The sequence below is a fragment of the Prosopis cineraria genome, unplaced genomic scaffold (genome assembly GCF_029017545.1).
Source record: "Prosopis cineraria cultivar Desert tree isolate PC_DT_omini unplaced genomic scaffold, ASM2901754v1 PC6, whole genome shotgun sequence".
Lineage (NCBI taxonomy): Eukaryota > Viridiplantae > Streptophyta > Magnoliopsida > Fabales > Fabaceae > Prosopis > Prosopis cineraria.
Window position 1 is genome coordinate 42,987,644 of NW_026555337.1, and position 27,643 is coordinate 43,015,286.

The 27,643-nt window shown below is 30.9% G+C and overlaps 3 protein-coding genes across 7 annotated transcripts; 1 reads left to right on the forward strand and 2 right to left on the reverse strand.

Moving 5' to 3' along the window:
* The first annotated feature begins 1,035 nt into the window (after positions 1-1,035).
* Positions 1,036-5,152, forward strand: LOC129314197 (DNA-directed RNA polymerase V subunit 5C-like). Its single transcript, XM_054957558.1, has 5 exons — positions 1,036-1,338; positions 2,947-3,126; positions 4,216-4,329; positions 4,969-5,077; positions 5,130-5,152. The coding sequence occupies exons 1-5, from the start codon at positions 1,036-1,038 to the stop codon at positions 5,150-5,152; spliced, it is 729 nt and encodes a 242-aa protein (XP_054813533.1).
* Positions 5,153-14,626: 9,474 nt separating this feature from the next.
* Positions 14,627-21,395, reverse strand: LOC129314542 (putative disease resistance RPP13-like protein 1). Of its 5 annotated transcripts, XR_008594156.1 has the most exons (5): positions 21,002-21,395; positions 17,853-20,899; positions 16,356-16,509; positions 15,112-15,173; positions 14,627-14,954 (listed from the first exon to the last, which is right to left on the reverse strand). XR_008594156.1 is itself a non-coding variant. In XM_054958019.1 (3 exons), exons 1-3 carry the CDS (start codon positions 21,323-21,325, stop codon positions 19,207-19,209), a joined length of 1,452 nt encoding a protein of 483 aa, XP_054813994.1. In that variant the 5' UTR covers positions 21,326-21,395; the 3' UTR covers positions 19,060-19,206. The 5 variants fall into 5 exon arrangements, 1 of the variants encoding a protein (XP_054813994.1); XR_008594157.1 differs by lacking the exon at positions 16,356-16,509 and having other exon boundaries at positions 17,911-20,899; XR_008594155.1 differs by lacking the exon at positions 16,356-16,509.
* On the reverse strand, positions 14,763-18,642 carry LOC129314198 (putative disease resistance protein At3g14460). The gene is made up of 5 exons (XM_054957559.1): positions 17,911-18,642; positions 17,426-17,499; positions 15,174-15,238; positions 15,074-15,087; positions 14,763-14,954 (listed from the first exon to the last, which is right to left on the reverse strand). Exons 1-5 carry the CDS (start codon positions 18,640-18,642, stop codon positions 14,763-14,765), a joined length of 1,077 nt encoding a protein of 358 aa, XP_054813534.1.
* Positions 21,396-27,643: the final 6,248 nt, after the last annotated feature.

Here is a 27,643-nt window from a genome sequence, read left to right on the forward strand (position 1 = left end):
ACTCAGTTCCTCAACTATAACTCGCATATGACTTAATCCTTCAACCTTTGAATCACTTACAAATTAATCCCTTAACATTTGTTAATTTTTTTTTATGTTAGCTTATATCTCACATTAATGGATAAGAAGAGGGTATTTTAAAATAATATATGAGCATTTTTTTATCCCTCTTATTTGATAAAATTTTTTTTTAAAAAAATAAGGACCGAGTTATAGGTAAATCAAAAGTTGAGAGACTGAATTGCAGCGAGTTATAATTGAGGGACTGAGTCACAGTGAGTCATAGTTGAGGGACTGAGTTACAAGTGAGTTAAAAATTGAAGGACTAAAAGATTAATTTTTCCTAAAATATTTTTCTGACGAAAAAATGGAGTCAAAAAGAAAAAATTATAGAGACGGATCTAATATTGCTAAAATTTATTATAAAAGACTATGAAAATTAAAATTAGGTTAAAGGACCAAGATAAATGTAATTGACTATTATAACTTTAATGTCAAACCTATTAGTAATACCTTAAAATTAATGTGGAGTACTGTATAAGTTACAAAAAAATTATTTTTAAAATAAAATTGTGTATATTTCAATTCCACACAAATAAAAACAAAAATACAGTATTAAATTTAATTAAATCAATATATTTTACAGATTTGATTAGGGGACTTTTTTTTGAAAACTTATATTTTAGTGTTTTTAAGATTATTTTTAATAAATATTTTTTTCCATGCACTTAGCAATAATTTTCCCAATCGGAAGCGCTATATCTCCTTGACAATGACAGGTTTTGTCCAAAAAAAAAAGACAATGACAGGTAAAATTTTTTACAAATCCCATTATATTTTTATTAAAAAACAAAATAAACTCTGAGACACGTGTCGTGGAGTAGAGAAGCTCACACGAAAGGAACCGCACCGCACTATCGGACTCGTCGCTTACTGTACCTTTTCATATTCCCACCTTGCACTGCATGTACGAACCTGAAAGTTCTCTCTCACACACTCACTGAGCACTCGCAAACGTTACCACTGCGAGCGACAATGGCAACCTTCGCCTGTGAAAGCATTGGCAATGGAAATGGCGCCTCCGCCGCCTCAGCAGAAGGCGGCAGTAGAAACAAAAACTACTGCATTACTGATTGCGTCGACCAAGGGAGCGTGGAGAGCTCTAGGTACTACTACGCTCGTCGGACGGTGTGTGAAATGCTTCGAGATCGTGGTTATGATGTGCCTGACTCCGAACTCACCCGTTCTCTCGTTGATTTCCATCGTGTTTTCGGCCAACAACCGAACGTCGAAAGCCTCCGTATCTGCGTCCCTCTTCGTTCTGATCCATCGAGCAAGGTCTATACTCAAATCAATAACACATTAGTATTGCTCTGTTTCGGTTACTGAAGAAAGCTATGTGGCTTTACATTTTGTTTTTTAATACAAAGAAATGCACACATATATCTTTTTCTCAACTTCAAAACGCAAAAGTGCCGTTTTGGTAATGACATTTTGTCATTGTTTTCTCAACTTCAAAACATACTCCATCGTCTTTTTTTTTTTTGGTACGACTATGCCAGTTACACATTGAGGAGTCTGAAATGAAATCTTCCTTGAAGAAGTTAATGAGAAATGAATATGAAGTTTAAATTGTTAGAAGTGATAGCTGAAGACTTGAGGACCAGAGACATTTTTGTTTTCGTATGTTGAATGAAAGCAATTTGCAAATGAATCAAAGTAATTGCATTTTTTTTAAATTTAATTACTGAACAATGTCTTTTCAGTCGCTTGTCTTCTTTTGCTCTGTAATCATTTTTTTCTGAAGCAGGGGAACGCATAATTTCGTGTTCACAGAAGAGGTGGAAGGTATAAATGAATAACTTGGAGTTATTCAGATATTAATAAAACTTTGATTATTTGTTTTGGAATTTGAGTCGTGTTACTAAATGGTAAAGAATTGAAGAAGAAGAAGAAGAAGAAGAAGACCTCAGTGTCTTCTTGTGTCTACGATAATGCTGCCAATTACTGTGTCATTCCTTTCAAATCATCAATGAACAGGATGGCTTTGGTAAAGCTGTTCACCTTTTTGGTCTTTGTCTTGCTGGAAGTTCACAATCATAAAGTTGCTTCTTTCGTTGTCCTGAATTTAATATAATGAATCTAGGAAAACCTTTCCCCTCTTCAAAGAAAACTGACACTTTGCCATATTTAAATGAGTTTCACACTAATTTGTAGTATTTTGTGTGATTCATATCCTTTGAGGCTTAAATATCTTAATCGGTTTTGCATTTTGGGGGATGCAAAATAATATTTATAATGGGAGATAGACTCAGCTTTGACCTTGTTGGCATACTTAGGATTTAAGTAAATTCGTGCATGTTTGGTAAAGTAAGAGTATATAATACATACATATAAAGCAATTTGTCATAAGTTTCATATGAGAAAACTTCACAAGTGAAGTGGAGTTTATAAATTTAAAAAATTCTCTCATCTAATATATTAGTTTTTTGGGATGAGCTCTTTTTTTAAATTTGATTTTCTCTTTAAAGTTTGAAAGACTCTCACCTAAGAACTAATTTTTTAAGATGAATTTTCTCTTTGAATTTGTGCTCATGACACAATTCAAATTGATTTTGTTGTTCACTCCTGTTGGACTTTGTGTAATCAATTGAAAGGCATATATGTTGCCAGCTAAACAAAATAAGAAATGCAGAGACGATGACTGAGAATGCAGGCAAAGCATGAACTAGAATTTGGTCACTTAACATATAGAAAAAGATAAATGCCACTTGCAGATTATGCTGTTATCAAACATTAAACTATATGCATTTTAGCTGTTTTATTGGAGTACTTCTTTAATAATTGGGTGAAAAATTTATTTTAATAATTCTAATTGCATATGCAATTGAGTAATGTTCTCTTTATATATTATCGATTTACAGTGGCTTAATACCTTCTTTGCAGGTATTGGTTATCTTTCTTGGAATTGCTGATGTCAAAGTTGAAACCATTCGCCTTTTGTATGGGAAGATTATGAATGAAGAAAGATTGAGTGGGGTCATACTTATTCTGCAAAGCAAAATGACCCCATATGCAGGAAAAGAACTGCAAAATTGGCCATTTAGCAAGGTTGAGACTTTTAAAGTAAGTTACAAATTCCAAATGATATTAATCAATTCTTTGAAGGGTGAATAGTTTACAAGTTGTCAAGATTTCTGTGAATTTTAATTTAATAGTGAATATTCTCAATGTGGGTTTCGTGGTCAGAGAGGCAAGGAGATTAGATATTCTTTGTCCTCTTTTGTGCATTTCAGTGATGAACGTTTTGATTCGGATGCTTTCTGGGGCTGCAAATATGGGTGAGATAAAAGGTCTTACTATCGGTTCGAAGGAGGCCAAAGTTTTTTGTGCTATGCTATTTTGGCAAGGTGTTAGGTTTAATCATGGCTTTTTTTTTTTTTTAATGCAAAGGAAGGCAGAGCCTTAAGAAGAAGAGGAAAAAGATTAACCTGTAAGGGCTAACACATTCCGGATCATTTCGATCCACGTAATGTCCGTGCGTTGTGGCAGTGGTTCTATAATGATCATCACTTCGTCGTTCATATGTCATGAACATTTTCCCCAACCAATCAGCATACCTATTTACTAATCTACTGATGATGTACTCATAGGATGTCATCAAGTCCTGCATGATTAATCCTCTTATCTCATTAGTGAGATTTTGAACACCGGGTGATAACCATGGCTTTCATTTACTCAGATGTCCCTTTTGAGGGCAATTAACACACTATTCTGAGACCTAGTGTGCCGATCCGATCAGAAACTTAATTTGCCTCGTTTATTTCTTTCCCTTCCAGCAGTGAGTTACCATTGGAATAGGCCTTTTGGTGTCTTTAGAGAAATTGGGTGTCTCAGTAGAGAAAGTGAGTTACCACTTGGGATCAATTTCTCCAAATTCACTTCAAAGGATTTGGTAATAAGAAGGATGGCAAGTCTTTGTTACATTATGTCTCAGTACTTGGGATCAATTTCTCCAAATTCATTTCAAAGGATCTGGTTTTTTCAAGGGAATTTCTACTTCTGATATACATGGTTTGAACAGAATTCATCCACAAATTAACATTCCAGGCCTTGTGTTTATTTAGTTATAAAGTTCTTTTTTGGTCTCAAATATTTCTTATCCTTGATATTTTATTCCATCTTCTGCTCCTAATATAATATTCTTTTAAATAGATAAATGACTTGCTGGTGAATATCTCAAAGCATTTATTACAACCTAAGTATGAGGTATTGACCACAGATGGGAAGAAAAAATTGCTTGAGAAGTACAAAATGGAAGCGAAGCAGGTATTATTTGTGTTTGCTTGCTATATTATAAGTCGATTACTGTATTAATCTGCAAAATGTAGATACACATATGAGGTGGCAGCAAGAATGAGTATAAAAAGATTTAAAAACATTTAACTCGCATACACTTTAGTGTCATTCATTCATTTATTGAAGGAGGAGTCCTTTGTCAGATGATTCAATGATAAATACAAGGATAAAAAAAACCAGCGGCTAGTCTGATAAAAACAAAAACAATTGCTTGGCTGATGAATAAAGGCAATGTAATTCTGCAGTTTTTTAGGAGAATTATGTTTAGGTCCTTCATATAACATCAGTTAAATGTCATAAGATCAATTGACAATTGAGTTGTCATTTTGTAATACTCAGAATTATTAGTAGACCATATGATATTTAATTGTGTTGTGAGAAACTTGATTGTAATTATCTGTTTTTTTTTCCCCTTCCCCCACACGAAGAGAGACTGTGGAAGCTGAAGAATGAGACTTTGCCCATAACTTGTGAACAAAGTGACTCTTAAGATTTTGTATATTACTATGCACTGATTACATTTTCTTTTTTTGGTCGTTGCGATCCCTATACATGTGGAGTAATTTTATGAACTCATTTAACTTCAATTGTGATTGATGTATATATCAGCTGCCAAGCTTGCGAGAAACTGATGCGACGGCACGCTATTATGGGCTAGAAAAAGGACAAGTGGTGAAGATCATTCACACTGTTGGGCGCGTTGATTCGTTTGTACTTTGTAACTTATCGTTGTGTAGTTTAATATTTGTATTTGTATTATGCTGTCTCAGGCAACAATGAGAACAAGATTTAGGAGAAATCTGAACAAAATAGGTATCTCTATTTGGTAAGTTCGAGGTTTCTAAATGCTTATAATCATCATGAGGAATGATGCTTCTCATCGCCTAGCAATTTATCTAGTTATCCATAATTTTAACAATGTCAATGCATCCTAGAAGCATGTTCCAATCAATTCTATTTGTAAGTGAGGGAGAATAGCATTCAGGGCCTTGGAAGAAAATTTATAATATGAAGAGCTCAATGCATTGTGAAATTACATGAAGGACCCGACTTTAAATGTAATTAAATTATAGGAGTCAATCAATTATCTAAATAATGCTGTTGTTTTTTTTTCTTTTTTAAATTACAACTAGTAGTGCCGAAGCTCTGATATTGGCAACGTGATTGAGCGTGGTCAACCCTAAAAGGACTCGAGGGATTTGAACCCAAACCCAAGAACATTCCCCAAAACATTGAGGACCATTGAGCCAACTAATTCATTTAGTTATACAATATTAGGCTGTGTTTGGATGTTGTACTTAAGTTAGGAATTTAAATTTAAAATCTTATATTTGAAATTTCAAGTTTAAAATTCAAAGATTTCAAATTCTTTGTTTAGATGACATAAAAAATTTTAAATTATAATATTAAAATCCTTTCTTTGGATTTAAAGTAAAATTTCAAATTTTAAATTATATATTTGAATTTAAAAGAAACTTAGACAATGTCGGTAGTCCGTTCCTGGTCAAAATTGATGGTCCGTATGGCCAACTTCTACCAAAACCAAACTGTGAACACTAACTAGGACTATAGCACCAGCAACAACTGGGATTGAATGGCTAACTTTCACCAGGAGTAGATTGACAACGATGACCGAGATTGGATAGTCGACTTCCATTGAGACTGGACCTATGATGATGACTGGGACTAGACAGTCGACTTCTATGGGATCAGATGGTTGAGTTTCACAGGACTGAACCATTGACTTCAATTGGGAAGCGACCAAGACTGGATGGCCATCGTCAACCGTGATTGTGCCTACAACCAAGATTGAGTAACCTACTCCCACTATGACTAGGTCGACAACTTTGACTGAGACCATTGACGATTTGATCACGATTAGTGCTGATGGTTAAATCCTAGTCACAAGAGGTTGTTTGATCCTAGTCAGCACAGGCCGCTCGATCTTGATAGAAGTTGGCCATCTGATCCTAATCATCGCCATAGTTTCGATCCTAATGAAAGTTAGCCGTCCAGTCTCAATTGTCATTGTCAGTCTAATCTCGGTGGAAGTTAGCCACCCAGTCTCAATTGTCCTAGTCGGTTTAATCCTAATGGAAGTTAGCCTAGGGGAAGTTGGGGGCCTGATTGGGTCATCGTCGATTATCTAATCCTAATGAAAGTTGGCCATTTGATCCAAATTGTCAACTGCACTCAGGTCCCTACCGGCGTGGGCAATTCAGTCCCAATAAAAGTCAACCATCTGGTCTTGATTATCATTGGTAGTGCAATCCTAGTTGGCAGTGATGGTCCGATCCTAGTCAATGGTGGCAGCTTGGTTCCGTCAGTTTCAGCGGTCCGAACTAATTACCATTGGTAGGCCGATCAAGTCTTTGTAGATTTGGGTGAAATTATCAAAGAGATTGAATTAGAATTTAAAATAATAGGGGTTTAAAAAGAATTTTAAATTACAAAGAGATTGGGGCCCAAATCCAAATTCATATGTCCAAATCCAAATTCATATGTATCTAAACTTAGCATTAATGCAAATTGCAAAGCAATATATGTATGTATGTATGTTAGTTAGTTATAAGTTTCATTTTCAACCATTTGCATAGGCTCTTATTAAGTTTGGATGAGTTATTGTTAATATTCAAACTTGACTTGTCAGTATTGAAAGAAGAAAAAAATAAATTGTCAATTTCCAAAGACTAATTACTTGATTATTGACTAGTTACTAATATTATACTAAATACAACAATATATATGTTATAAATTTAGTTTTTAATTAACAAGTCATGGAATTGGAATTGTGTTATATTGCAGAAAAAGGTCATGGAATTGCTCAAACTAAATTTATAACATGTATGTTATTTTATGGGCAAGACTTATGTATTTAAATTTATATATTTAATGTATTTTTTATCCAATTAAATCAAAACAAGTGGATTTTAATGTTTTAAAATATTTATTGCAAGAAATTATTACAAAATAAATAATATATAAATATAAATAATACATGTGTCTAAATTTAATTGAAAACAAATATCTTAAATATATTAGGTTAAGTATATAAGGTTATTCCTTATTTTATTTAGCATAATATTAATACTTTATCAATAATTAAGAAACTAGTTAGTTTTCAGAAATTGACAACCTATTTTTGGAATATGGAAAAATCAAATCCAAATATTAACAATAACTATCAATGGTCTTACAGCTTAATAGTATGTAAACTCTTTTGTAAGTAGGAGGTCACAAGTTTGACTCCTTGTAACCTCATGTTGTTGGTACCTACCCCTCTAATTCATATGTAAATGCTTGAAACCAAAACTTGTAATATATATATATATATATATATATAAGACTTACTTGGCTCCGCTATCAAAGAATATGGAAAATGCTATCAAACAATTAGTTGGCTCAATGATCTTTAATATTTTGGGGAATCAAGGGATCTTGAGTTCAGAATCGCCTTGACCCGTCCCTGGAGTTGACCACATCACCATAACTTTGGTGGTTGGGGATGGTGGCTAGGCCGTTGATGATGGCTCTAATGATGTCGAGGGCCAGTGATATTTTAAAAAAATAAATAAAGCAAGGGTATTTAAGTAATTAACTCCTAGATTTTAATTATATTTAAGAACTATTGGACTATTCATATAATTTTAGAATGGCCTTTCATGTTGTAAATTGTGTAACATCCCAATTTTTATTGCTATAATTTAAGTAATACTAGGATATAATTTATTGCATAAATTAAGGTTTAAGATAACTAAATTTATGTTATTTGAGATATAAAGGCTCATATGTTTTTGATTCAATGAATAGAATTGAAATTAGGGAAAAATTCTCATTGAGATGAATTTATTCTAACTATATTCTTAAAGCATTAAATTATTATTTTATGAAAAAACTACACAATTGAAGGTAATAAATATTTGTCAATATTGATTTAAATTTAACAAATTATTTCATGGTAATTGAATTTTATCATATAATTATCTGGGGAAAAGAATTACTCGAGGGGTGTTATATATTTTAAGTTGGAATTAAATAAAAATATGTAAATTATCTCTAAATTAAAAAAACAAAACAAACAAACAAATAGGAAGGGAATTGTGGCGGCCACGGCCCACTTATTAGCACTTCAAAAAGGCAATTTGTTCCCTGCCAACATATCACATGCGGCCCAAATTTTTTTAACACAACACAAGCGCGTGAATAGCAATGAGCTCCCTCATCTCCTTTCTCGTGCCGCGAAGAGCGCACGAGTGAGGAGACCAGCGACTGCGACGCTCAGATTTTAGTAGTGAGGCTTTATGTGATCGGATATTTTAAGAATGATTTGAAAATTTTTAAGATTAGGTAAGTGTTTTAGATAATTTTTTTTATTTATCTTTTTTCTGTCAGTTTTTGATTTGTTGATGAAAAGAATTTAAGGTTTGTTAAATTTCGAATCTTTGGATACTTTTATTGACTATTTAGTTTTATAGAACTAATAATATGAGAATAAGAGTTTGTATAGTTTAGTTTTGCTCAAATAGTTGATTTGAGGAATTAAAAGTTAGGTTTTAGTTGAAAAAATTGTGATTTATGAATATATTAGTGATTTATTTCGAATTTAATAAATTGATTAAGGGTGATTAGGGTTTATTTGGCTTTAGATAAAAAATGTTTGTAAGGTATTGAGATGATGATTTGTAAGGTTTATTTTGAATTTAATAAATTGATTATGTATATTGGAGGTTATATTGAGGATTAATCAATTTAATTTTTTGGTTAAGGTTTGAATTCACAAAATGAATAATTTGGATAGAGTACTAAGTTTAGGAAGTTTGGATTTGAGGTTTATTATTAGATGTGAATATTTGTGATTTGTATAGATATGATAAATGTTTGAATTTTGAGATTATTGTTGTTTAATATTTTGGACAGAAGGAAATTATTGTTTTTTAATAGCTCTAATGAGTATAATGAGGTTATTGAATTATAGAAATATGATTGGAATGAAGAAATATATTTGTGGTAGTGAATTGGAGTTTTTTTTTTAAGCAAAGTTTAGAGAAAATTTGAGGATCGTGGGGATGATTAGGGTTTATTTGGGTTTAGGAAAACAATGTTTTAGGAAAACATGTTTGTAAGGTATTGAGATGATGATTTGTGGCTTAAGGCAAGCCCTAGATTTTTGAAGTTTATAAATGCAAAATTAAGGCTTTCAAGAAGTTAATTATGTTAATGAGAGATTAAATGAGTGCATTAGAAGTGAGTTAACAATAGAGATGATTAAGGTTAAAGATTTAAAATGTATGGAAGGGTGTTGAGTTAATTAGATTAATTAATCTAAGCTTAGAATTATGTTATAATTAGTGTTTAATCACTAATACTAAATATGCTTGGCATAAATATTATGTAGAGTACGGTGTTCTCATCGTTGTGGCAGTAATTTGCTTATTTGGGAAAACTTGCTTGTTAGAAGCAAAAGTAACCTTTACTATTATATTGTAGTGTGTGTTGTGTAATTAGTTGAGTATATTTTATTTAAATTCGTATATTTTATTTAAATTAAGTGTTGTTTAGGAACTATATACTTTAGAAATGTATAATTATTGTTTGAAAATAAATTGCTTGTGGGATTAAAAATATTGATATATATAATTATGTTTGGTATGGAATTTTCATGTTTGGAAGAATATATCATTATTTGGAATTCATATTTGTTCAAAAATCATATACGCATGAATTGTTGTATTGTGGGAGGTTATTTTTGAGATTTGTTGTTTAGAAATAAATATACCTTGTGGTATGCTCTCCTCTAATCCACGACTAACACTTTATCACTTGAACTAGCTTACCTTTAGTTGAATGAGTTAGGTGTCAGGTGTGAACTTCAGTCCAAGATAAAGGAGGATATAAGGTGGTAGTCTTACATCTTTTGTTTAAATATGTTTAGAATTGTTTGGAATTTTTTTGAATTAAATTGTTTTGAAAATTGTTTTGCATACCCTACTTAATGGTCACATAATTAGTTGCATGGCATGCATTATTGCATAGTAGCTTTGGTTATTGCAAGCTTTTTGTCTCATTTTTCGTAGTTAATATTTTTATAGCAGTCAGTCCAACTGGGGAAACACTATAGGCTTAAACTTGGTGTATGAAACACCAGTTTGTGTTGTTATGACTCATTTTAAGATTGAATATATATTTGCCAACTTAAGAGAACTTTAAATGTAATTGAGCATGTAGACTTTAGTTTTTGATAGATTTTGCATGTATTAATAATGAGAATTATGTCTAAACACTCATAGTCTTAATTTGTTATATTTAAGAATTTATGTGTGTTTTGAGCATGAGTTTAACTGTGTTTAGCTTTATATAAATTATGTTGGGTAGTATATAAAGTATGTTGGGTAGTTGTAACTTAATTGTGAATTGTATTTGTGTTTAGTTGATGATATGAATTGTATATGATGAAGTGGATAATTAGGTTATGGCAATTTGTTCATACTAAATGCTTGCATTGGTTTGTTTTATGAAGTTTATTATTTAGGAACCATTTTTGAGGCCCTAAATGGGTTTGTAGATGCAGTTTTTTTTTCCCCATATGAAAATGTTTGGGAATCAAGCTAAAGCTAGCAAATGGATTTTGTTCTATATTTTAGAGTGAACACTTGAATCACTCATTTAGGTATTTTGAAAATAATCATGTTATGTTTTTGATTAACTTACACTTATAAACTCTGATTTTTTTTATTGTTGTTTATATTTTATTATGATATTTAGATTTCAAACTTGTTTTGAAAATGAAATCTCATTGGGTAGACCTTTTTATTTTAGTCAACTGCTATTTGTCATGGTAGTTCTGTTTATTAAAGTTTAATTCTCTCTAATATGATAGAATCCTCTTTACCATGATAGTTAGCTTCAAAATGGTTTTATTTAATAAAGGTAAATCTTTCTCTACATTGTATAGTATGCTTTAAGTAGGTTTGATTCTTTTATATTAATGTAAACTCTTTCCTACCATGGTAACATTTCTAAAAAATAAGTTGTATTCTTAATTATCATAATAGATATTTGATTACCATGATATGTTTAATAAATATTGTTTTTAAAGTAAGATGTTAAAAATTGTCTTCCAATAATACTAAATGTTATCCTATAAGTTATTTTTAATTACTTTATTGGAATTAAGAAAAGATAATTGAATAATTGATGTTGTTTGAAGGAAAATATTTTTTTTTTTACATTTGTCCTTATTAAATAGTATATTACATTTAAAAGGGAAATTATAACAAAGGACCTGAAAATTAATATTTATTGGAGAGTATCTTAAATATAGTTATTAGTGAGAATCACATCCAAGGATCACTTAAAAAAAATTATTCATAAATAAAGACTAATACAGAATAAATTGTTATTAAAATGAAAATATGACTTACTTTTTATCAAATGAGGATTGTTGTTGATCTTTATCTGTGAATAATTTGTTTGAGTGATTCTTAATATGATTCTCCTTATTTATTATTTAGAAGGACCAAATATCAAAATATAATTTTAAAAGTAATAGATTGCTTCTAATCATATCTTCCCCACAACATCTTACGTGTTGTTTTTTATAATTACTAACAAGACAGATTATTTGAGAGAAAGCTATTTTTTTATATAATAGAAAACGAAAACAAAGCTAAATTAATACCTAGGAACCGTATTATGTTAAAATATAATCTCTCTTAAAAATTCATGAGTCGAAAGATTGAGATAGGGCATTCTTGATCAAATTAAATAATTCTTTAAAATTATATTGATTTAATTTTTAAAGTAAAAGATTATAAAAAAAATTTATTGATTCAATTCAGGCCTGGCAAAAATTTCATATAATTAAGCCTAACCATAACACTCTCAAGCTTCAAACTTATTTCGATCAACCTGAATATTTGAATAGCAATTTTTTTTTCATGTTATAAATCAAATTTCAAATTTTATTTTAAAAATATTTATTTTTTGTGTTATTATAAAATATAAATATAATTTTTAGAATACTTAAAAAATGTAGAAGACTGATTTTTAAAAAAAAAATTGTGGGCCTTAGAATTTAAATATCAAGATTACAATTTTTAAAGATTATTTTAAAATATTTTATAAATTAAAAATAGTAAACATATAACAATATTAAGATTTTAAGATATTTTATATTTTAAGAACGTGTCTGCAATAATGTAATTCAAAGAATTAATATAAATCTCTGTTAATATAAAATAATTTTAATTTTTAATTAATATTTAATATATTTTTTTAAAAAATCTATTCGGGAACTCAACTCAAGTGCAGTCCTAATTTTTTTTAGAACTTATTTAAATTAGCTCGAATTAATGGCTCCAAGTGGTAGAGTCTTATAATTTATAACTAACAAGAAAAGGAACATTGAGAATATAACAAAACTTACAGTGTTTGATGTTGATATGTATGAAGGCGTGCGAATATTTTGGTAACTTCAGTCAACTAAGAATTGTATAATTTGCTCGTTTATTGATTGCCAAATCAGATATGGACATTTGTTCCTTTTAAATTTTATGCATAAAACTAGATTTTTTTTTAAATTTTTTGGTATATAGGTATTAGAAAATCGTTCTCAAGATGTCATTGTTATGTACTACATGTATGATTTTTTAACATTTTAAAACATGTGGCTCTCATATGGATTCAAAGAGGCAACACTACTTGTGATCTTCCTTAATTAATGTGAGGGAAAACTTTGAGATTAGGTTGAAAAATTAATTTTTTATTAAGTTATACTCTTTATAATTAATTGAAAAAGAAAATTTACTCCACAACAAATATTTTAGATATTTCACTATTTGCTTCATATAAATAATTAAAAATTATAAACAATGAACTTATTCTCACATCCTGCAAAATAAAATTAGCTTGTTTTATTCTCTTTCAGAATTTGTTGGCCAAGGCATAGAAAAATGAAACATGTAATATAATGAATCATGCACTATAATTTATGTTATGATAATATTTATAGATTATAATTATAGGCAAAATTAAAACTAATCATGAGATAATAATTTTAAATTAAGCACATAGAAAAATCGATGTTATGGTACTATTTATTAATTATATATATGCCTATGAAAAGAAAAAACAATGACTAATTAATAGATATCTAGAATGCGTGCAATAAAAAAAGAATTCATGCATATGATTAATTTTGAAGCATATAATTGCAATAATATTTTTTATTATAAAGCCGTAGTTACCTTTATATATTACTAACAAATTTGTTACTTTATGTATTCTATAGCGTAAGTGTAAGGAGCAAATTTTGTCAGACAACAAAAATTTCTTTGTCAAGGTATTGAAGGCAAAAGATAGATTTCTTTTAACTAAGTTGCTACATACTACATTAATTAAAATTCAACCAATATAATAAAAAGTTGTTTAACTTCGAATTTTGTTCTCTAATTTATTATCTTATACATACATATATAAAATTCAATCAACACTCATTTTTTTTTTTATTGTGGGTCTCACATAATTTTTCAGTACACAGAATATTTTTTAAAAATAATTACTACTGTTCATATAACAGTAGATGGACCATAACAATTATATGTTTTACAGTGATATAGATTCAGTTGTTTTCTGACGCAATAGTTTATGTTTAAGTTGATCACTCGGCGTTGGATCCATAAAATAAAAAAATTGATAAAAATAAAGAGAGCGGCTGAAATTTTTGAATTTACAATTATATTTGATGTGACAAGAAAAATCTTTTCTGAGGTGCAAGAAAGAATAAGGAAAAAAAATCATTTAAATGATTACAGAACTCAAAAACAATTAGTTTAATTAATAACAAATAATCTCAAATTTAATTTGGAGGTCTTAAATCCAAATGCTAACTCAAGGAAAATGAACAAATCATTTTGAATTATCTGATCGGAATACAAAAAATAAAATAATCCATTTTGAATGCCAAATAATGAAAAAAAAAACAGTTATGTTTGTTTATAAGTAAAAAAAAAAAGATGCAAGGGCAGCACATAAAAATGTATTAAGAAAAAATATTTGATAAAGTAATAATTTTTAGTAAAAAATATATTTTTAATAATAATAATAATAATAATAATAATAATAATAATAATAATAGTTTTCTAATTAATTATCAATGAGAGGCAAACACCTAAAAACATAATATTTTAAATAAAAAATTTAAAGAAGCATACAAAGTAATAAATAAAAATAAAGCTAACCTCACATAGGAGAATCAATTCCAGTGTTCAGTTATAATTTCAAAATGACCAACATTCATATATTCCAGCTGGTATTAAAGCAGCAGAATCAATTTCAATAATTTTATAGAAGTCAGTGTTCTTACAACAACTAATAATTTATTAAGTTCTCATTACAAGAGTTTTTCATGTGCGCCTCTTAATCCAAGGCTTGTTCTCTAACATCATAATGTCCAATTTCTCAGCATCAGTACAAGTAGCACGGACAGGAAAGCCAGAAACACAATTTGCTGGCCATTGCAGATGGAACAAAATTCTGCTTTGGCTATGAATATGGTCTCCTATATAGTAGCATTGCTCTTCAACATTTCCAAGCAGCTGGAAAATTAGCAGATTTAAGAGATGGATTTAATACAACACCATAGAACTCAGAAGACAGGAATGAAAATTTTCAGTTCAATAAAATTACATGATTGAGCTTCTTTTTTGATGAATACAAAGTGCCTAGTAACTGCATGAAGGTTTACATACTCACCCTGAATGAAAAAATGAGTAGGGATTTTTGCTACCAAGCTTTAACAAGTATCTCTAGCTTGCCTGCATAATACAGATAAAGGTCATCAACGTCCTCATCCAACCATGGAATCAAGCCATGGACAGTGCTGAACATTATTAAACACAGTCATGCAGCAAAATATCTGACTTTCATGAGGAATTATGAAAAAAATGAATTCCAAAAGCCCAGGAATCAAATTTGGGATGACTAGTTGTAGTATTGGGAATAACGTGTCAAATTTCATAAAGAAAAATGTAATTAGCTTAGTCTCATACTATCATACTACTGGTACTGGGAATAACTTCATAGCATATATAATATTGGATTTTTTTTGCTACAAAGTCTACTTGTAACGGATTTGAATTTGGTGCACTTCTCTAGAGAAATGCACTAGAACCATTTCCTAATCGTAATACCTTAAACAAGATTTCTAGCTTGCCTGTAAATTCAACAAAGTATCAAATAGTTGTTGAAACATTGGTACTATTTCACTTATTCTGGCATATCAACCAGCTCTTCTATGCTCCAAATTGAAGACGTCAAGATAAGAACCATCCAAGCTCAAGAATCAAGCCAGGGATGGTGGTGGAGAGTATTAGATTTGAAAACTATGTAGGGAACCAAAGATATGATTTTCACCATTGAACTGAGACTTTTGCTGACAATACAGAACAATGTAATCAGTTTAGTTTCATGCTTTTGTACAATGCTTTTAGGAACAACTTCACAGGCATATATATTGGTTATCTGTTCCTCTCTATAATGTTCTGAGGTTAGGACATTCATAAGTGTTGAAGAAACCAAGCTGCAGAAGGAGATACAGCACTATCGGACCTTTGACCATGAACAACTAATTCACAAATTTCACTATTTTGAGTACAATCAGTTTTAGCCAATTTTTCACTCATTCCAACATCAATTGACAAGCTTTGTGGTTTTATTTCAGATACCAATTCAACAACAAACAGAAAAGTAAATGGTAACGGATGATATAAAAGAAGCAGATGAAGGACATAGTAAGATTCAGAGGCTTAATGTCAACTATAAATATTGAATTAAAACGACAGTCTGGGGTAAAAGAAGAGAAACTTTTGAAGACAATTGATCAATCATTTGATTGATTTCACAAAATCCTTGGTTTGTGCCATATAATATCACCTTCCTTCACAAGGCAAATAAACAGACCTCAAATAGAATGAATGCCAAAGTGCAATACGACCAACCAGATTTTGAACAGGAACACTTCAAGGTCAATTGATTCATCACTTTACACATTTATAGATGCCAGTGAAGAGGCATTGAAGAAAATGACTCCATCCAACATAAATAAATTGATCTCAGATAGAATGAATGAACAAGAATGGGGTCATAAACTTCCTGCAACCAGAAAAACTTCAAGGCCAATCAATTCATCACTTGCAACAGTTTTCAAAAGCCAGTACAAGGCACTGAGTAAAATAAGCAAAAATTCCCACCCCTCAGTCAGGCCAATTGTGATTAAGTTCTCAAGCATGACAGAAAGTGAAATGTCAATATGTTAGACAATTGTGTTTCATGATTTATCACAATCCTTCTCATCAGAGAACCATTATTCAAGTTTTTATCCTCATTTACAAAACTTCTTTCCATATAAACAATATTCCATACATTAAACCATATCCATTTAGCACCATCTCCTATCATATCATATATTTATAATAGTCATAATCTCAGTATCATGGATTTAAAGTCCTTCATTCATTGACAAATGAAATTAAATGAAAAATCATGTTTGTTAGCATTTACTATAAATTTCTTCAAACTACATATAATTTTATCTTAAAAATCAAACCTCCAGAAAAGAAGCCAAGCAGAGAAGAATTTTATTCTTTTTTTAAAGAATGAAAAAAAGTATCATTAGTGAAAAGCATGATAGAAACAGCATAAAGTAGGATAAATATCTTTTTTGAAGGGAATAACACCAACGAGCTTACTGAATTCATTCTAACATAGAGTCAAGATTACCAAGCTCAACATATAAGTGGGCCTTTGAAGAGTGATTTCTTTTGAACTTGGATTAGGAGGCTTACTTGAAGGGAGAGTGGATACTGAATTTTTGCATGAAGGAGATTCTGACAAATGTCTATCTATACTTTCCAGTTTATAACCTCTTTGATTCCATTAATACTATTTGTTGGTGTTTTCTTATTTGAAGATGTGCCAAGATTCAATGATCCTATCGTAGAGAACCCATGACTAGATGGTGAATCCTTAGAAAACAACAATAAGCAAGAGCACAAAAGAACAACTGCACCCCTTTGATGGAAAATGATGGGTCCTCCTTTCTTGCCCTTGTTGAAGAGCCGAAGAAGAACCAAACTGAAGTATCTATCAAAGATAATCATCAAACTAAAAGCAATAATGTTCATTTGTACTTTTGAAAACTTCCTTTTGGAAGCACCATAGATGCTAAGGAAAATGAAGACAACAACTAGGATTATCATCACATGAAATTGCAGAGGGCTTAGAGAGAAGATGCAGGTTGGATAGTGGAAGCTTCGAGCATGTGGTTCTGTGGACAAGATTTTAGGAGAGGATAACATCATCACTAATTTGCTTAACATAGATTGAAACTCAGGATTGAGGTGCATATGTTGTTGTAATAAATATGATGCCCTTGCATGAAAAAGTGAAAACTTAATAAATAAAGCAAACATGTTAGTATAAGGTAAAAGAAGTACCTATATAGGCTTTAGAAGCTAACAAAACTCTTGGAACGGAGTATTAGCTAATGCATACCCAAGGAATGTGAGAAATTTTGTGCCACTCTTGTCCATTCTTTTGGTACCGTTGTGTCAAAAATGGACAATTCCCATCAATAACTAAATAGGAAATGGACCTTGATAAACCTTCCTCTGGCAAGCATAGGAGATTTGGGCAGTTATAGATTCTTAATCCTTGAAGAGATGTGAGGGGAAGAAGGCCACTGCTATTTATTCTGATCAAATTTGAAAATCCTTCAAATCGAATAACTTTGAGATTGGATGGCAGCAAGCCCTCTCCTGGGAAAGACTCCACAGTTTCAAAATTTTCACCAATAGAGAACTCATGCAGAGAATGAAGTCTATGCAAGCCCCAGCTCATACGAGAAGCAAAAAGTTTAGGACAATCATGGATTGAAACTTGGACAAGGCTCAAAGGCAACCCTTTCTGAGGAACTGACTGCAGCTGTGGGCAGTGAAATAGTGATAGAGAATGAACACAGGGAAGGAGTGTATGCATGTCTTCATGTAGTGACTTCAAATGGGTCAACCCAGCAAGATGGATAGATTCAAGTTTAGGAGCAGAGAATGCCTTGGCAGGGAATGATTCCAGTTCCAAATTTCCACATTGTTCAATCTCTAGCTTTTCTAAACATGGCATGTGGGGAGGAAGTGACTTTCTTAACCTGGGACAATATCTTATAACAATCTCTTTGAGGCAGGGGAAACATGCACCATCAAAATGAATCCATTCTTTCAATTCTAACATTCCAGCAATAAACAAATATTCAAGGGATGGGAAAGGAACACATGACAAATTATTATTCCCATAGAACTCTCGCCCAATCTTCTTTAATCCCTCTAATTTAGAAATATGAACTGACTTGAGAGAAGGTAGTTGCCCAAGTGGTGGTAAACAAAAACAATATTTACATGCTCGCAACACAAGAGATACTAAATTGGGCAAATAAGGAGCATCAAACCAGTCTGCAAATCTTGTACCACCAAAGTTTCTAATAGCAAGCTCTTTCAAGTTGACATGAGGTTGAAGACCTTCCAAGGTGAACCTTTCTCTCTGTGAATCCTCATTGTTTCCACTCCATTGCAGATCCAATTTATATAAGTACTTCTTATCATTGATATGGGCTTCCCTAGCATCTATAATGTCATTAATATTTCAATTTAGAGATCTCAAGACTGCCTTGAAGATAATTGAGTTTCCCTAACTCCTTCAAATTAGACCCACTGTGCTTTCCCACATAAAAGCTAGTCAATATTTGAAGATGTTTTAACCTTCCCATGTTGTTTGGCATCTCCCTTATGCTAGTCCAACTTATATCAAGATGATGGAGATTAATGAGATTGTGTAAACCAGGTGGCAATTCAACCAAATATTGACATGCCTGCAGTTTCAATGTTTGTAAATTATGCAGTTTACAAAGCGAATCAGGTAACCTGCTGATCTTAGTTTTAGAAAGGTCAAAATAATGCAGGTCCACCAATTTGTGCAAATCTGGAGGCAACTCAACAACTTGAGTGCAGCCACACAATTTCAAAGTTTGCAAATTATACAGTTTGCAAATTGAACATGGTAATTTTTCAATTCTGGTGTCAGAAAGGTCTAAATAACGGAGGTGCTTTGAATTGTTCATACCAACACCTGATTTAGTAATATTTTCAAAACTTTTCAAGCTCAAAATTCTCAAGTACTTAAATTTTGATAATATTTCACCCTCATCCATTCCCTCTTTAAAGGAGAATGCTGCTCGTTTAAAAGACACAAAACATCGTAATTGCTTACACTCATAAAAAGGCTCCAGCAACATTTCATTGCTATCAAGTAAAGCTGAGTATGAAAGGTAGCGAATCCTTTTATGAATATTTTGCACTTTACCATCCTCAATCCTTAAACAAAATTCTTCTGATATTGATTTTGCAAGATCATTGATGAGATCATGCATGACATACCTATTATGAATTTTTGACTTTTGGAGAAACGACCTCGATTCTAGTTCAACCAGGATTTGACTTCCCATTTCTTCCACATTTTTATTTCCTTGATTGCAATGCAACAAATCTTCTGCCATCCACATTTGGATTAGAGAATCCTTCTCAATTTTGTAGTCTTTAGGAAATATAGAACAAAATGCAAAACACTGCTTCAAATTAGAAGGAAGGTAATGATAGCTTAATCTCAAAGCTGGTATTACATCACTCTCATCATCTAGCAATTGCCATATTTCACTATTAAGAATGTCATTCCATTGTTTCTCTGATGATTTTGTATGCAAGAGGCCACCCAGTGTTTTTATAGCTAAAGGCAATCCTTTGCACTTTTCAACAATTTTTTTACCTATTGACTCAAGATTTGTCCACATGCTATCATCCTTATTTCTGAATGCATATTCTGCAAATAACTTCCAACCATCTTCTTCATTTAATAAAGTCATGCGGAACACTCTACTAGAGCACACAACTGATGCTACTTTTTCACTACGTGTTGTAACAATGATCTTACTTCCTAATGTCCCATAGAAAAAAGGAACTTGAAAGGCTTCCCAATCAGATTGGCGCTCATTCCAAACATCATCAAGCACCAGCAAAAATTTCTTCCCCACCAATTTCTCTTTCAATTTCAACTGAAGCTGATTAAGGTCTTCATATGCAGTTACTAAGCATCCAAGTGCAGAAAGAATTGTTTGAGTAATTCTAACAACATCAAATTCTTCTGAAATACACACCCAAGCTTTGAGTTGAAACTGATTCTCCACCCTATTGTTGCTGTACACTAATTGAGCAAGGGTAGTCTTACCTAAACCACCCATACCCACTATAGAAATCACAGAAACTTGGTTCCTACTCAAATCATCATTAAGCAAAAGCTCAATCATTTTTTCTTTATCACCATCTCTACCATATATGCCGGACTCATCAGCCACCAAAGATGCAGTTGGCAATCTGTTGGAGACTTTCCTAATTCGAACTTCACTACCACCACAGGAACCTTCCTTCAATCCCAGAACATCCTTTTGTTTTGCAAGAAACTCCAAATCGTCAAGTACTTGTTGAACCCTAGACTCAATATGTTTGTCAAATGGATTAACAAAAGTAGTAAAGAAGCCTCGTACCTTACTGGTAGCAGTTTCATTCTGAGCTTCGAACTTCAACCTGGTTGCCTCAGTAGCAATCTCATCTAAGAGTTCATCGGCCACATACACAACATGTTTGAGCTCATGAAGCCACTTCTTGATATTGGGCTTTGTGTATTGCCTTGCTTCTGCATCATCAAGCACTTGATTCAATGAAATGAGAGTGATTTCAAGTTTGCTGAACAAGCTATCCTTGAGCTTTCTTGATTGAAAATAGTTTGTGATGTCAGAAGACGCCAGCCTTTGAAAAGCAACTTGAACAGCGGCAGAGAGAAATGCTCCACCCACAAGCTCAGCAGCCATAGCTTCTGGTATGTAATCAGTGGAGACGAGGGGGAAGTACACTGTGAGACTGAGAACTGAGATGACAGCTTCGTTATCTTTAAAGTGTTGTTTATTATAATGAGTGTCCCGTGAAGTCAAAAGAAATTAATTGATGTCGTGGGGAGAATAGGATATTGATAGGTTGATATGACCATTATCATCTTCCAAAAAACAATTAAATAAATTAATTTCAAATTTACAAGATTGACCTAAATATTTAAAGTCATTCACCGATTCAAATAATATAAGATTACAAAATTAAATTTACATAGACTATTTTATTAATTTAATCGAGAGAATTTAATATTGGCATGTTATATCTCATTACGTAACTCTTCACTCCCATCAGTGATGACGGGCCCGGAAAAATAAGTTGATGGGGCATATTTTATCTTAAAATAAATATTAATATTTTATTAAAAATATAAATTTAATTATTTATAAAAGTATATTAAAGGCATAATTTAATAAAATTAAATATTAAAAACAATGCATAAAACATAAAATTATAATAAAAATTATCTTTATATAAATTTTTTTAATTTCTATTAGTTTCATGTTTTTATTTTTATTAAATTAAATCTATATACCTATTTTGTATGAAAGAGAATTAATTTGTGATAAAATTTTCTGTAAACAAAATATTTTATTAAATTATTACTCTTCTATTCTAAAACTATTTCTACTTAAGGCGCAGCATATAGATAAGATTTAGAGTTATCAAATTTTTAATAAAATAAGTAAAATTTTTAAGGAGACAAATGAATTTTTTAAAATGATGGGAGCAATTGAAATTTTTTGAAGGGGCAACTAAAACTTTTTAGAGTCAATTTGCATAATTTTATCTTAGCTTGTGAGGGCAATTGCCCCTAGTACCTCCAGACTCTCATCCCATTGCTTCCCTCTTCCTACATTTGCCATCTTCCCATTTCAATAACTGGTATTGATTCACACTTAAAACTAGTTAAATATGGTGCATTGACAATAATTAAAATCTCATAACAAATCACACTCACCATAATGGTAAAAGAGAGAAACCTTTTGATACAACAAGCATATTTTTTATATGTTATTTAATTAGGTCAAATTCAAGTATTGTAAAGCTCAAGCTAACTCTCTCAAACATGTTTTCTTTGTTCATATAAACTTAAACTCAAGCACATGTAAAGAATTATAACTTCTTCTACTAGAATCAATACCAATTAATATGGAGTAGGCATTACATGTGAGAAAACTTACAATGTATTGGAGAGGTGAAAGAGGAAAAGGTGAAAAGCAATAGAGAAAAGATATGTCATCTACTTTTTACCATGTATTTTCTATTTTAAAATTTGAAATTCAAAACAAATAAAAGACATAGAAATGAAAATAAGAATATTTTTATTATAAATTTTGGAACTTAAAAAATGGGGTAAAAAAGAAAATCAAAAAGTAATACGAAATTCAAGATGGAGCCTATACGGTTCACAGAGCCATTTAAGCTAAATAACTTAATGAATAATGATTTGTCAGATGAGATGTTAAAGTCATCACTAATTTTAGGGTTAAAATAAATAAATAATAAAAATAAAAGTTCATCTTGGAGAGCAAGATAAAAGAAACTTGTCTATCTATAAAACATTTGGATAAGTCATTTGTGTAAGCAAAGTCAAAGTAAAAAAGCCAAGTGTAATGAAAAGGAGAGGGGTGGTGAAGAGAGATGGTGATGTAACTAAGGTATTGAAAATTGGACTAGTCATTAAACCAATCAAGATCAAAGGTCAGGGGTTAAGAGTTCAATTAAGATTGAATTGGAGTCAAACTGAAGTCAAACCGATCATAATAAAATAATAAATTTAAATAAAAACACATTAATCCTTAAAATGTTCTTTCAAATTCAAGATTATACAACATACCAAATTCAATAATAAAAACATACTAATGTATTATGCAACATACAATCTATGTTTTTAGAACTATTGTGCTATACAATAATAATAATATATAATATATAATATAATATCAATATTTCTTAATATAATATGAATATTTCTTAATCTAATCAAGGCACTGTGTTCAAGTAAATAAAAATAGAGTAGCCAAAATCAAATAAAGAGCAATGACACACCAATGCTTTTTACTTTCTCCTTTTACCCAACTGGCAATTACTCTCCCTCCTTTTCTTCTTCTCTTTCTTTATCATTCACTTTTCAAACACCATTTCTCTTTCCTTCACACACCATTTCTTTTTTTTTTTCACCTCACTCCCTCTCATTCAGATGCTATTTTTCCTCTTTTGTCCTCTGTCTTTGCATCTCAATGTCTCCTAACCTTCATTTTAAATGCATTTAGCACTCAATATGGGTTTTGGGTCAATGGCTAAGAATGCCGAGAAGAGAAGGGAATCGCATATGAGCAACATTGCCACTGATGAGGGGGAGGGAGAGCCGAGAAGGCAACATGAGTCTAAAAGCAAGGCGGAGAAGTGAAGAAGGTCCCTAATCTGAGCTTCTAATTAAGTTGAGTCAATCATTTAGGGCTTTTTTTTTTAATTTTTTTTAGAGCTAAAAAAATTTGTCCAACTACCTAATAACTCATGGGGTTGAGCGAGTTAAACCCAAGTCACCCAAGTTAACCCAAGTCAACTAACTTCCAATGAAATCACAAAACCAAACTAGACATACAGATGGTTCACCAAGCTAGCCGGTTTGGTCCAATTTGATTTTACAAACTATAGTTATGAGGAAGTGAGCAAGGAGTAGGAGAAAGGGACGAGAACGAAGAAAAGAAGAAAAGGAGAAAAGTGGCACAAAGGGAGAGAGAGAGAGTAAAAAATTAGAAATTTGACGTATTTTGTAATTTAAGTTGGAAATAAAATTTTCTCTTTCTCTTACCAATAAAAAGTTAATAGTTTGTAAGATGATGTCATACAACAAAACCTAGAATAGTTTCAGCACTTAGATTCTTTTCTAATGTGGTAAACTAGACTAAATTGCAACCATAGAGTATATTTAGAACCAAAGCTTTAATACTACTTAGGATCTATGTGCCAAAAAGACCCAAGATACCAGAAGAAATGAGAAGAGGAACTTTAATGACAGAAAAAAATTATTTCAAACTCAAATTACAAAATATTTCAAAATACTGACTATTTACTCTTTATCCCCCCTTATGCCACTTTTCTTCTTTTTTCTAATTCTCTTTCCTCTCTTCCTCTTCTTGCTCGCTCTCTCCTTGAAGACATCTTCTTTCCCCACCGTCTCTCTTCTTTTCACCACACTTGGCTTTCTTGCTTCCACTTTCTTTATGCAAATAACTTATCTAAGTGTCCTATTTATAGATGAAAAAAGTGCTTACTCAACAAGACACTCTTCTTACTTGAAAGTTTCATTTCTCTTGCTCTTCAAGTTGCACTTTTTATTTTTATTATTTATTTATAGTTGGCGAAGAGAGAAGATGTTTTGAGACGGGGAGCAAGGAGTAATAGGGAAGAAAGAGGCAAAAGAAAAAGAGGAAAAGTGGGGTAAATGAGAGGAGTAAAAAGTAAGTAGTTTGGTGTATTTTGTATTTTGAGTTTGAAATAAGTTTTTCTCTTTCATTGAAGTCTCTTTTTTTCATTTCTTCTAATATCTTGGGTCTTTTTCTGCTCATAGATCCTATAGGAGCTTGTATTCAATATGTAGCTTGAATGAAATCTATTTATTTAAGATATATGGACGATGATTCCCCAATTCAAAATGTTACACTTTTGTTAGAGTTGGTGCCAACCCACTAAATAGTGAAGGGGTGGGTTGGCAAAAATGAGTTCATTTATATGCGGGTCGGGTTTTGACTCGCACCACATAACTTGAACCTACAATAGGCTAACCCATGGTGTCCTCTTATTTTTTCTTAAAAAAATTATGACTCTACACAAAACCCTCATCATCTCCTCCTCATTCACATTTAGCAATCAGCTTCACTCTCCGTCAACATCAACTTGTCCAATATAATTAACTAATGTTATTTGATTCATATTTATTACATGTTTTCCCCCTAATTTTAATAACACAAGTATACAACCTAGTAACCATGCATTATGCATTAAAAGAAGAGAGGCTTATAAAGTACAATACATGTAAGAAAATATGCTTTACAACCTCACATATTTGAAGGATTTTATAGTGTTATATAAAAAAAAACACAGCATATACATGATAATAATTAAGATTTTTCCATGCATATATAAAAATAGTTATTAAAATTATTAGACGATGCTCCATAGCTGTGCGAATAATGGAACAAATTAAAATATAGCCGGTAGGCATTATAACCATAAATATATGATAATAATTCAATTTTAACATTATATCTAACAATCTGGACAGAGCTTGAAATGCAATGGACCAGTGGATTATGACAGAAAATTTCTCTAAGGAAGAATGACAATAAAATCTCAAAAGAATTATTTAAACAAAATTTTCTATAAAATAATTATAAATATCAATTCATACAATTATAAATAGAAATCCAAGTTACAAATTAATTGTTATATTTAGAATTTAAATATTGTATTTTCAATTGAAAATTTTAAACTTGCAATAGAATTAACTATCATTAATTTTTTTTTTTGGAATTTAACTGTCATTCTCACTTTTTCTAACCAATCACCTAGTACTATGCTTGGTAGGAAAGTGAAGTGAAGGGTAGAGAAAATGGGAGGAAAAAGTAGTGGGGAACAACACTTTTTCTTGCTTGACTATAAAAAGAAAAGTGAAGGGGAGTGAAAAGTGGTAGAAAAATAATATATGAGATCCACATGTTATTTTCCTTCCACTTTTTTTTTTCAAATATGAGAAGATTTTGGAGTGAAAATTTTATTTTTAAATTTACCCAACAATTTTTGCATTGCTGCCTCTTGCTTCCTTTCATTTTTATCATGATATTTGTAGTGTAGTTATATTTTGATCATAAAATTTTATGAAACAAGCAATATATTTAATTTTTAGATTAATTAAATAAATTATAATTCTAAATTTTGAGGTTAATTTTAAGTTAAGTATTTTGTATTTGGTTGTAGTTTTAAATTTTAAGATTATTATATATTTAATAATTTAATAAATAGAATTTTAAATTAAATAAAATATTTTTATAAGTATTGCATAAAATAATTTTTAATTATGTTTTTTGTTCAGTCAATAATATATGGTAGAAGTTATTATATATATAATATGTTAAAATATTAAATTTTATTATATAAATATTTTTATAAATAATAAGGTTATTATCGTTTGTAAAAAAATTAATAACTTTTTTCTTTTCTTTATTTTCTCTTACTTAGCAAAGCATAATGAGAGAAAATTAAATTCCTTCACTTTTCTCTCCTCTCATTTTCTCTCCTTCATATTTTTCTCCATGAGTCAAGCACATCACTAGAGTGTCTAACCTACTGAAAAGCACTAAAAGAGTATAATGGTCATACTAGCTAACTCCTCAGTTCAATCCTGGCCCAAAGCTATATGTAATTAATCAATAACACAAGAGCTAGCTAGCAATGTGTATTATTAGATCAATCAATTTAAAGGTGATTAATTTTCCAACATAATTAATTATCACCGGAATTAATTAGTAGAAATGAAAGAGCATAAATAAAACCATAAATTAAAGAGGGAAGAAATTGAAATTTAGCATCAAACTAATCTGCTCCATTAAGCTCCAGGGCTGAGTATTCAATCATCAAATCCATGCTTAGAGCTGATTATCAAAAGAAATTTAAGTTTCATAACTATAAGAAATGAAGTATGGAGGAGATCAAGATAGACAACTGAGGAGAGAGATTAGAGAGAGAGATAGAGAAAATATGGATAGACAATTGAAGGAGGGAGGAAATTTAAAATTATGTATCTTAAATTTGTAATGTGTTTTTTAATGATTTAGAATGAGTTTTATTGGTATTTGAATAATTAGTTTTTAAAAAGAAAATATGATTTTTTTTACAATAAAAATATATTAAAAAGAGATCAATTTGTAATTTTTAAAATTAAAAAAAATGTAATATATATATATATATATATAATATATATATATATATATGTTTAACTGGCAAGTTCGCGGCCTTATAGGTTGTGAGATGGATAAAAATACAATCTATCAAGATGTAGGTTATGCTAGCTCACACTGCACAATCCACAACCTGCAGCCCTAGAGACGAATCTACGTGTAGCCTCATGGGGGCAGCTGCCCCCACTAAATCCAATGAAATCTTTTAGTTATAACGGGGAAAATTTCACTTGTCCCTTCCATAAAATTGTCATTTGTTCCCCCTCCCAAAAATTTTTG